Source organism: Mizuhopecten yessoensis, unplaced genomic scaffold (genome assembly GCF_002113885.1).
Source record: "Mizuhopecten yessoensis strain PY_sf001 unplaced genomic scaffold, ASM211388v2 scaffold11169, whole genome shotgun sequence".
NCBI classification, from domain to species: Eukaryota; Metazoa; Mollusca; class Bivalvia; order Pectinida; family Pectinidae; genus Mizuhopecten; species Mizuhopecten yessoensis.
In genome coordinates, this window is record NW_018408914.1 from 20989 (window position 1) to 33303 (window position 12315).

General features: G+C 36.7%; 1 protein-coding gene across 9 annotated transcripts in view; it reads right to left on the minus strand.

Annotated features, from left to right (window-relative positions):
* LOC110467302 (rho GTPase-activating protein 20-like) overlaps window positions 1-12315 on the minus strand; it is a 205410-nt gene that overhangs the window by 19703 nt on the left and 173392 nt on the right. For all 9 annotated transcript variants that reach the window (XM_021524375.1, XM_021524378.1, XM_021524377.1 and 6 more), the window contains 5 exons: window positions 11059-11153; window positions 4021-4129; window positions 3068-3132; window positions 1868-2059; window positions 1238-1316 (listed from right to left, as the gene is read on the minus strand). In XM_021524375.1, the coding sequence (XP_021380050.1) occupies window positions 1238-1316; window positions 1868-2059; window positions 3068-3132; window positions 4021-4129; window positions 11059-11153 (540 nt within the window). The remainder of the gene's footprint in view (window positions 1-1237; window positions 1317-1867; window positions 2060-3067; window positions 3133-4020; window positions 4130-11058; window positions 11154-12315) is intronic.

The following is a 12315-nucleotide window of genomic DNA, read 5'->3' on the forward strand; positions in this document are numbered from 1 at the left end:
CCTTGACCTAGTCATGGCCTACATTGCTTTCATAAAACGGAAGTCTACTGGGTTAAAAATCAATATTGCACGATAAAACATTGTATTGAAAACAATTACAGGTTTCTAAATGCTTTGTCAATAACGAAATACAATGCACAGACGTACAGAAAATCCATCGTATTATTCAGATAACACAGTTTTATTTATTTACATTAATATCTAACTGGGACAGACTACTACCAGGCAGTGGGTACAATATTAGGTTAGTGTATATCTGTATCATATTACAATACAAATTTCCTATCCAGGTGCACATGTGTTGAGTACATGCTGGGTGATTACAAAAACATGACCCCTATAACGTAGGGATACTACAGTTGACCTTGTTCATCAGTAACAACTCAATATGGACCAAGTACAACACAAACATTACCTGTTAAAGCTATATTTACATGAATACCTAACAGGTTTAGCCTAGCCAGATTGTGGTTACTCCATAGAAAGCCAAATTAACATGAATATGCTAAAATAGTTTGATATTTCTATCCTTATTTCTTGCATCTATTACACAGTAGCTATCAAATGTGACAGATTTTAGGAGATGACAAAGCATTATAGCCTGTTTTCTTATCCTTATGTTAATACATAAAGTCATTCACAATTCTGAACCATTTGTAAGTGCATGTAAAGTATGTGTTCTATCAGTAACATATTTGGTAAATTGAAAGATTGCAGTGTATATTAAAATTAAGTAATGTACATCCCAGTTTTAAACAGTCTAGTATCTAGTACATCTTTACAATAGATAAGGTGGCAGGCAGGTGACTTACTTTGGTGGTGATGTCACTGGGCGACTTTTTGTGTAATTTCCTTATGATGAGTTTGACAACCAGTGATACCCAGGAAGAGTTCCTGTCTGTCCCCATGTTACCTCAATGAGGGGCCAAGCAATGATTAGTGGGGTAAGTGACTGGGATTATACCCTTGTCTTAATGGAGATCCCAGATGGTGACCCCCGATAGGTCAGTTCCTACCTTCAAAGTCAATATTTGATAATATACAGGGTGAGCAGTTTTCAGGAGAATTAGCAGACTGTAAGTACAGGAGGTGTTAAGGGAGAAACTTTCTATATAATGAACACAGGTGTACTCTGTGTCAGTAATTTAACCCCAGGGGGTTGGGTACAGGTAGGGGGTGTCAGTTTGACCTTTGACAGTGACTGCCAGGTATTGTCTTCTCAATCAGGATTACTCACCTGTTCCAGTTCTCTGTAAAACACACTCAACTTCATTTGGCAGGAATATGTTTCTTTTGATTTCTCTTCCTCAATTTGTCTGTAATGATCAAACAGATAGGACTCATAGCACAGTGTGTACATAGGAATTAACACCCAAGGGGACTAATGTGTGAGGATCAGATAAACACATCACTCTGTCTATTTTCTCTATGGTAAGCTGCCCATTTCTTACAGTAATCCTACTTTAAATTGATTTCTTTTTGTTTTGAAAATAAGTTAATTTGTTTTACAAAATATTAGCAATGTTTTATTAGATCAAGCTAGATTTACCTTCGCTGAAATATGTGTCTTTGATATTGGTTAAAAAGTAAACAGCTTGTGTTTGATTAAACAGAGTTTAATGTTTTAAGTAGTCAACACCTTAGTAGTTGTATATGCATGTTTATATATAGTTTTATCTTTTTATGAATGACTGAACTTCAAATATTGCAAAAACAACAAGGTAAATAAAGTCCCTCTTTCCAAAAATACCAAATTTTCATTATATATTAAGTAAATTTAACAGAAACAGTGTGAACTTGCTTTGACAGTGAAAGATTTAAAAATAATACCAGTGACCTGACAATAGCTAATAATTAAAAAACTTACTCTGTCAACTTATTAAACCAGAGTTCCTTGGATTCGGTGGATTTGAAGGTAGCTATGACGTTGGTTGTTGGCCAGCCAATTACAAAGGACCTGTCCAAGGGTCGCGAAAGATCTGTGATGTCCTGTACCGTGTTGGAAATCCACATCTCGCAAACCCTAACACGTTCCTTCAGTTTGAACGTAGTACTTGTCCTACAATAGGAAGTCACGATTTTTAAAAATTAGCAACACATGATATCGTATATGTTTTTGCTTATGTGGCATCTTAAGAGCTTTATGATAAGAAGATTGATATTCTTGAAAAAGATTTAGGAAATGAAATACAACACCTTACCAACTATGTTTCATTAATAATAATGTATTCAGTTTTTCCATTCGAAAAGATAAAATATAAATAACACTATTATCGACAACAGTTTTTATTAAAAATTCCACACAAACCAAGGAGTCTGTGGTTGGAGTGTATCAAATTCAGTAATACTAGAGCCACAGGGCCCTGATGTTGGAGGAGATAGTGTTACATCGTCTATTCATTACCAACATAGAGGTCCAATGACAAGGTTACCTTGACTGTACAAGTCTACATGTACCTTCACCGATGACCCCGACACACATTTTCCTAACAAAAGTTTTAGGGACAATAGTTTTTGTTTTTCAAATGAGATATTAACATCAAAATAACAAATACATGTTTTTTAAAGAATCTTCTTTTAAGACTATACAATTTGCTGGAGCAGAAATATAAATAAACAATATGGCAAACATACCGAATTCTAGAAGAGATTCATCAATTATGTTTTTTAATATGCATGACAGGTGCTCTAAATATTCACAAGTCATAATTATGTCTCTCACTAGAGTTATTGTTGAAGTGTCTGGTGATTTCATAAACACATCACTCCTGAATATATCAATATATCTTTACAGCAAACTGAAATCATCATTCAAACACCTTTATAATCATATGATGATATAGCCATTGTTCCATTAAATTGAATGAGATAAAAAAGATTTTTTTTTACTGTCATTCAAATATTTTTTTCGCCTGTCAGTGTTCTGTTTAATTGAATTTGTAAAATTGAAATCGTTGTCAGAGAATGAGAAGCTCTAACAGACAGTCACTGTTAAACTGCTCCTAGTTTATCATGTTTGTATATGTTTGCTGTTAAGCTTTCAAGTGCAAAAGAGGATTGGACTCACTTCTGTTTGGCCACCAAGAGAAGGTCATTGAACAAGAAAAGGTAACGGTCAAACAGGTGTTCCGACTGAAAAACAAAAAAGTTATAAAGCATGAATGATATTTTACCTTTTTCATTCTTCCATGGTAGTTTGCAACCCGTTGAATTATAATAAAGGCCAAGTATCTGTCAGAGTGGTATCTAATACTGACAGGATGTTACAATCAACGGCTGCGGCCAAACACAACCATTCATACCGTATATGTGTCAGGAGCGTGTTGATGAGATATTGTTATTAACAACTGATCAGTGTCTTAATCCAAAAGCGGGGATAGTCCTGTTCATTCATGAGCATTGCCTTACTACGTACACAGGGGGGCCTCATACCACAAGGAGAGGGCACTGGACGCGTACAAGTCCTCCCTCCATAGTTACAATTGAAGCGCGAATATCACACAGGCTAAAGACAATCATTTAAGCGAGACAATGCATTGTAGATAGCCTATTCATATACTCATCTGCCATTCACATGGGTTATATTGTATAAAGCAAAGCGTGATCATAACTCTGACACGACCAATCTTACGATAATCCTATATCTACAATTTTTGGTACGTAAGTATATGGGTGTGATGATGACACTAGAAGATAAGACATTTTTTGCGGGCTATAGCTGTGCCCAAAGTCACACCGATTGAACTCATGGCCGCCAATATGTGTCAAAGCACTTTTTTCCCCACAATGAGAACAGTTAAAATCTTTCTTTCAATTTGTTCCTATATCTGAGTTAATCAACTATAATTGTAATATTGTTCTTTGGAAACCTGATTTTCACGTTATAGCCGAGCTGACAAGGAATATTTCTGCCTTTCTTCTATTGTCAACTATTTACAACAATTTGTCTAATATTTTACAGAAGTAATAAACCAATGACAAAAATGTGAGCTTTAGTACATAACAGGCCGAGATACATACGCGACAGAACTCCACCTGGCCCTCCATCAGGTACTGGCGGTTGACCGTATCCGGATGTCGAAACGGATTAACGATGTCCATTTCTTTCTTTCCCATTGCACCATGTGACCTGAGGAATAGAAGTATTACACCAATAAGCAAAGTGCTTGTCTTTAATTATTCATCCCTAGCCCACCTCACCAGGTATTGACCAACACCTTCACTGTAATTACATCATTGCTATATAATGGCTGAGCCATTTCCAACCCATCCCGACATCAAAGAATAATCAAAAGGGGGCGAACACTATGTACCAGACAATTTAGTTGTCGTTCCTCACAGAAAGACAAATTATGGGGTCAACTTAAAGAGACAATATGAATATCAAAATGCTTGTAAAAATGACAATTAGGACTACCGCTTACATCAATGACAACGAAAGGTGACTTATTAAACATGATTATAAAAAGGTGTAACAGTTTGAGTAGAAAGGTTTATATTTGTAAGGGAAGTTGTAGGTTTAATTAGATTTTAATGGGGAAACAGTCCCCACTGGAAGGTCATATCTATTGTGGAAGGTCGTACTTATAATGGAAGGTTATTACGCAGAGGATTGGGACAAGTCCACCAAACAATGGTGGCTCTATGTCTACACACCGACATTGTCTACAAACAGGCTCTTGACACGTTGATTGCCGTCACGTTAAAAACCACAAAAAACACACTTATTTTCATATACAAGGTAATATGGATAGCATTCATGTGTGTCATACGAACATTTTAATGTTCTGGGGCGGAACAAGGGTTCGGATTGTTTACGGAAATACAGTGAATCCTGTACTATTAAATGATACACCTCCTTGACAGTAAACAACAGTACCGTTACCTCAGCTTTTAGACAGTATCGCTATGAAAATTTGAGCCTTACTTTTTCAATTTGTTGATATGGAATTTTAAAATCATATTTGGTAAAAATGGGTGATATAACGGTTAAGAATGAGACGTCAGTGCTTGAACAATGTGAACATGTTAAGAAGCATGTCTGAAGTACAATGACATTTTTTCTTATTTTTTTTCTTCAATAAAATTTTCTGAACGATAGGTTAAAAATACACAAAGAGAGATGCAGTAGAATTTCTGTTTTAACAGGTATTCTGATTATAGGGTGTCAAAGTTAGACAAGTTACATCATATTTTTTATATTTTTTTTTAATATGGAATTGGCTACATGATCCTTTATATCCCTGGGAGATCATCAGACATGGCGTTATATATCCTGAGTGGTCGTTTAATGATCTCATAATCACTCACTGGAGAAAGTGGACTACAATACTTACTATATGGCACATTAAGGTATATTCCAATATTCAGTATCACTGTTATGTAGGTAACAATTACTGAACACACTTTCACAACACATAATTAGGAGTCCTCCATTAATCAGAACCTAGATCCCGGTTCCATTTGCTGTTGTTACTTTTCCTTACATAGTTTCCGTGAAATCTGCCACACATTAATTCAAGACCATTCTTCAAAACAGTAAAAATGCCTATATAACTGTCACATGCTTGGAAAGAGTTATTACATATCTCAGGCAGACATGATTTTCATTATGAAACACAGTAAATTTAACCACAAAAATTTGACTGATAGTAATTCTGGTAACACAGGGAAAGGGATGAGATTTGTTCAATAATTAATCCTGCCTGTGACGTCTTGCTAGGAGACAAATATGTGGGTAGATCTTACAACATTCCTCTGGACACTGACCACTATATTCTAACCTAACAACACATCACAGGCAATTCACCAAGTTGTCCAGGCCCCCGGGCTAAACCCACCACACAATACTACACATTTCTTACACGTCCATGCAAAAACCAGTTAGTGCTTTACAAAAGTGCCCAGTAGGATCATTTACCTTAATTAGTTTATTCATTCTACGTAGGTCACCTGGTGTTTGAGGTCAGTAAGGTATGTTACACATAGCTATAATAATGTGTTAAACTTAGGCTGAGGACAGCTAAAGGACACATCCATCTATAAAACTCAGGTGTTACATAACAGATATATCCATCTTCCATCAGGTGTCCACTACTCACTAATAATCCAGTACACACAACACATCTATTAAAGACAACTCCAACACGTTACTTGTTGATAAATTTAACTTCAACAGACAACTTGTCCATAAATGACAACCTGGGTATAAAGGACAAGCACAACCTGGGTATAAAGGATAACCTGTCTATAAAGGACAACCTGGGTATAAAAGACAGCACAACCTGGGTATAAAGGGCAAGCACAACCTGAGTATAAAGGACAAGCACAACCTGGGTATAAAGGATAACCTGTCTATAAAGGACAACCTGGGTATAAAAGACAGCACAACCTGGGGATAAAGGACAAGCACAACCTGGGTATAAAGGATAACCTGTCTATTAAGGACAACCTGGGTATAAAGGATAGCCTGTCTATGAAAGACAAATCTAATAATCCAGTACACACAATGCATAGATCTATAAAAGACAAATCCAACAGGTTACCGACAACCTGTCCATTAAGGACAATTCGATCAGTCAACCTTTCTATAAAGAACACATCCAACAGACAGCCTGTCTATAAAGGACAACTCCAATGGATAACCTGTCTATAAACGGCAATATGTGATAATTTCCATGAACAACCTGTTTATACAGGACATTTTCAGGTCTCTTCGCCAGTCAATCCTAGCCCAGTCCCCTTCACTGGTTAACTGTTCAAGTCTGTACTTGGTAGAACATGTAACTTCCCACCATATCTTACTACTAACAACCTGTGTACGTGGTAGAACATGTAACTTCCCACTATATCTTACTACTAACAACCTGTGCATTAACTTTTATTTGAAAACATTTATAAAATGAATATTGTTCGTCTGGGAAGGAGATTTATTTTTTAGCTGTAAATAGTCGAAAACCTTATTTCATGACTGTCAGCTTATTTAATTTACAAATAAAACCATTAAACTTCACTAAACTGTGGTGGCCAATAGGCATGACCAGAATCTAATAGACCACATCAAAACCACAAACAGGCAAAGTCATTCTTACAAATGAAGACAAAATAATGTGTGGTTCCGAAATAAAGGATTGGCCAGCCTCCAAAGTGACTTATACAGTGAGAAGGATAGCGAATGTAATAACTGTCAGGGGTTTGACAGTCGCTATATTGATTGTGGTGTGTGATGTTTTTCCTGTTATCAACAAAACACATGTCATTGATGTGGCAATATTAAAGTTCAGACGTATCATGCTGTAGTGTCCATATTAGGGTCCGAATCCCATGACCTATGAAATATTCATGACTGCTTTAATCCACCGTGGCATTATTTACAAACAACCATCAGGGGAGCCGTTACTGATGACCATGAAGAATAGATTGGACATCGATCAACAGACAGCGGGGAGTTCTAACAAAACATTTACAGGATTCAGATGAAGTCACTGGCATGCTTCATTTAACTGCCGGACAAACCTTTTTCTGCCTGATTTTCTTTACAGGTATTTTATCAGTAACAGAGGTCAGTTATTATCGGTCTAGTTTATCATCAAGATCACAACTATTCTTGGGCTTTAAATTGAAAAAAATACTATTTCTGTCACAATGGGAATGGGGTATCTATTGTAACTATGAAAAGTTAATGAAACTTTGTGTTGAACTGGATACTCGGAGAGAGTAATGTTTGTTGTACTTATTGAATACCAATAAGAGACCACACACAAGACCATCTGCTGTACGTCAGACATGGTGCTGGTATTCTTCGTCATGACTCCTATACACAAAATGGTCAAACCATAGTGGCAGATCTTAATGTAGCTTCCCAGCCTGTTTGATTGACGTTTGAATTGTATCGCAGATTGTCCTAAACTCCACCACAAATCGCCTCCCCAGAAATATGACATGGTACAATCAAATATAACCGCAAACATAATATTCACAATGAACCTATTGGCCTATTAAAATGCTTTATTGCAGAATAATCCAACCCACAGACAACAAATAGCAATGTAATTGTATCTGTGCTGTAAGGTATCAGACTTGGCCTATATTGTCATTTCTGTCATACCTGTGTCACTAATGACTCTACCTTTACAGGTAGATTTACCTGGTCCAGTATTTTGTATTGTTGCATCCTGAATGAGATTTCCTGTAGATCCCCTATGAGGATTGTGGATGTTATAAATCTGATATCGGGGATAATGGGTGGGATAAAACGATAAAATTGGAAAGGTCAACAAGGTGACGACCTTCCTTAATCATGTCTGAGTACCTCAAACCTATATAACAAACTCAGTTTTCACAACTTATATGATTATTTTGTCAAATGACTTTTAAAGTTAATTTTTAATCATGGAAAATCTAGATAATTTGTTTGAAACAAGATTTTAAAAAAAATCCTGTAACTGAAATACTTTAAGTCTAGTTTATAACTTGTAATGAAAATGTACCATGTACTTCATTGAACTTCTTGTGTAGCAGGTAGAAATAAACATGTTTAACCTGATTAATGTTAGAAAATTATAAACACATTTGGTGCATTATATTTTTTTTTATAAATTGTTTATGTAATCTCAGCGAAATCGTAAATGTTTTTTCCCAATTGAACATCAATCTGATCCTTTTAAAACAGCAAAGTTTAACAAATATCCTTTAAAAGAAAATATCGTCGTAGGAAGGTTGGAGAGTGATCCGTATCGCCATTAAGTTTGTCCACGAGGTGTGTTTTAGTGTCATCCAATGAAGCATGTGTGAGATTGTCACCTATTGTGACATTCCGACGGCATTCCTGTGTGGGAGTGTGTTAGGTACAAGTATCAATATAGGTATAGCCGCATATAAGACAGGTAGATAGACAGGTAAAAACACAGGTATTTGTAGTTAAAAACACAGGTATTTGTAGTTAAGTAGGAAGATTGCCATCAGAGCTAACACATTTTTTCCCCTCCAATTAGAACAGTATAGCCGATACACATGAACTACTAAGGGGCATTGTCCCTAAATAAAAACAGGTACTTGAACTCTATCAAAATTTCTATTGGAATATGGATTGGGACCAAAAAAAATCACAATAGGAAACTCCTTGCTTTAATTCATAAAGAAACAATATGTGGGGAAGTAGATCAGGCTTAAAACCACTTAAGAATTACAAAACATTGGGGGACAAGTAGACTCGAGTTTGAAAAGAAGAAATGTGTCCTAAATACCTACAACCCAATTACACAACACGTTAGCATACCACATAGACCCCACCATTCAGTAGTAGAGGGAAACCCACTCAATGAAAATTGTTTTAGATACGAAATTGAAATAGCAATCATTTGTAATATATCTCAAAAATGATATCAGCTCTTCTTTGTCTATATTAAGGTATCTGTCAATGAAATGAAAGTAGAAACCCAGTGTCACTTCAACTACCGGGGATTCTACCCTGTCTACTCATAATTCTTTGCTCAGAATTCATAAAATGTTATTCGTAAATTTAATTGTCACACTAATGGAACCCTGTCCCACTTCACTACAGTTTTGCGTATGTAAGTTACATACCCTTAAATTTGATTTTCGATATAACAGTAGCACAGTTGGCCTAGAACAGTTCTGTTGACCAGTTAGCTCCGTTGCTGGTTAGAGTGATAAAACAATCTGATGTCCAGGGTTAAAATCCTTAAAAATCCCAACTGTACAATGTTTTGGCTTTGGTTCTACTGTCACATTGTGATATATCTGACCAAAGGATCCAGTCTTCCTCAGTGTGGGCAATGCCTCTTTCCATTGTATACTTCTAGCCACTTTCAATGTTAGAAAATGCCACAAGTTTCAAAGAGAACTTTATCTATCTGTATTAATATTAACACCTTCTCTATTGCAAAGCCACCACTATCTAAAGACCAGAAACTTCACCATTGCCTAGTTATTGTAGCCAAGGTAATCAATTTAACAACTCAACTTTCTACAGTCAAAATGATAATTTATTTGATACTGTACATTCACACCTTGTATCTGGTGTGACTAGGACTCAGTCGATCACCTACTGTAACTGTATGAATCACCACACAACATTACTAAATGCTATTGAAAATATTTTCTTTAAAGCTTTGATGAAATGTATTGTAATTTCTTAAAAGGCATCCGACGGAAATGGAGCTCAGTGAAGTTACGCTACCAATGAACTTTAACGAAGGCGTGTAATCTGTTGTCATCCTCCACAGTTGCAATTCAAACACAGACCACACAATCCAACGGGATAATGACATGGACATACTACAAGTATATAAAAATATACCAGTCCGATATAGAGGACCGACTATTGACAACTTTCCTTAGCTCACATACACAAAGGTTGGTGGGATGTGTATTTCCATACAAATCCATTGATTTCTCTGTCAAATAAAACGATAATGTAAACATGGCTCCATGTGGTTTGGGTAATATCAAATATTATGAAGCAGCAGTCGTGACCCTTTAGATAGAGGTGCCACCCCGCTTCTCAGAAATGACTACCTCATACACACTGGTGGCAACTTCGTACCTCACAGGGTGTCCCCATAATTTACACACCTTTCCTTTTTAACAATCAAGAATTACAATGTAACGCCGCACACCCAGCTCTTCACTGATGTACAGGTATTGCAGGCATTCAATAGCCATAGACGGGAGGGGTGTGTCGTTGGGCACATGAACGGCGCATTACATGCATTCATTGCAATATGTGTATGGAGACAGGTACACCTTAATGGCATTTTTTGTAGATAAAGCATTCATGATTATAGTATGGGCTAATAATATTCAGCTTGTACCCATTAAAGTTATAAAAAATCTATTAGAAAGCTAGGAAGGCATATGTTTTATCATGAACTTTCACCCCTGCCCTGGAACGGAACGCCCAAAATATTTATGAAATCTATTCAAAAATTCCTATACAGTACAAGTGTACATGGAACTGACAATGATTATAACTGACAGTGTCTGTAATGAGTTTATCGTGTCACATTCTCCTAAAAACCAAATAAAGCCACTCACCCAAGGCTGGCCGTGCTCTTGGAGCGATTTCCGAGTGTTTTGAACAGCACTGCTCCAGGTGCAGAGCGTCGTCGCTGTGAAAGACTGCGTAGTTTCTGAAAAAACATGAAAACATATTAGTAATTAGTTTCAGTCTCTCAAAGTTCTGTCAATAACTAATCGATTTTAATCATTAAAACTTTCATGAAAGAAATTCTAAACTTCATAATTTAAACCAAATACCGGAATATGGGGCATTCTGAGAGTGTAGTTTTCATTTTTGTAAGGGTTTGTCATGTGATACTGGGCAATAGGGAGTCCCCACAGTGGAGGGAACATGCATTCTCTACTGATGGATCAATATTTAGTGATTCCATATTGCGGAGATCTGTTGTTGTTTTGGTTGTCGGTGAAGTGCACTTGGTGTTTTGTTAGGTCACTTCCTGTACAACTGATCGAACATCCTTTATCCATAAACATGAACCACAAAAACCTCCTCACCTTGTATGTGTCGCCTGGGCAAACCACAGGTAAAAAATACCGGTATGTCACATGGTCAGATGTAATATCTCAGGTGGAAAAGTAATATCCAGTATCAAAATGCTATCCAGGTTGATAGGGTAGTGGAGTTTATATGTAAGGACTCTATACAACATCCCACGACTGCATGATTTTTCGTACTTGTGTCTTTAACTTACAGCTGACAAACTAAATTTCCTGTTTGTTATTGATACCAAATTCCTAAACAATGAACCACAAGAATTTGTTCAAACTCATGAATTCCTGTCAGGTTGCTGCTAAAATTGAATACACAATCAGACAGACAATCTTTCGTTTTTCTGTGTACTGATTGTCATCGCACAAAGAGTGAAGGAAATGCATCAGTGACCCCCCTTTGTGGTAACATACACCCCAGCTCCACCTAACCCTCGTCCCAATAACAGAGTTACTTCTACCTAGCTCCTGTTCCCTCCCTACACCAGCACGGGGGCTGTCAGGCAGTCTGACCTCTGACCCTAGGACAAAGAAATCAGGTCAAAGTTCGGCTTTACTGATGTAATGTGTACCATCCTGTTTGGGAAGGGAATTATGGTTAGGTATTCTCCAGCTGTCACTGACGACTGGGCTAGAAAGGTGTTTAGAAAGATTTGTTTCAATCCTGATTTATGCAACTGGTCTATTGTGAATCTTTTAACAACGGGATCTAGTTTAGTGTTTGGTTGAAAATAACAAGGAAAAGGAAAATAAAACACACAAGCTGGATTTAAAGATTGTTTT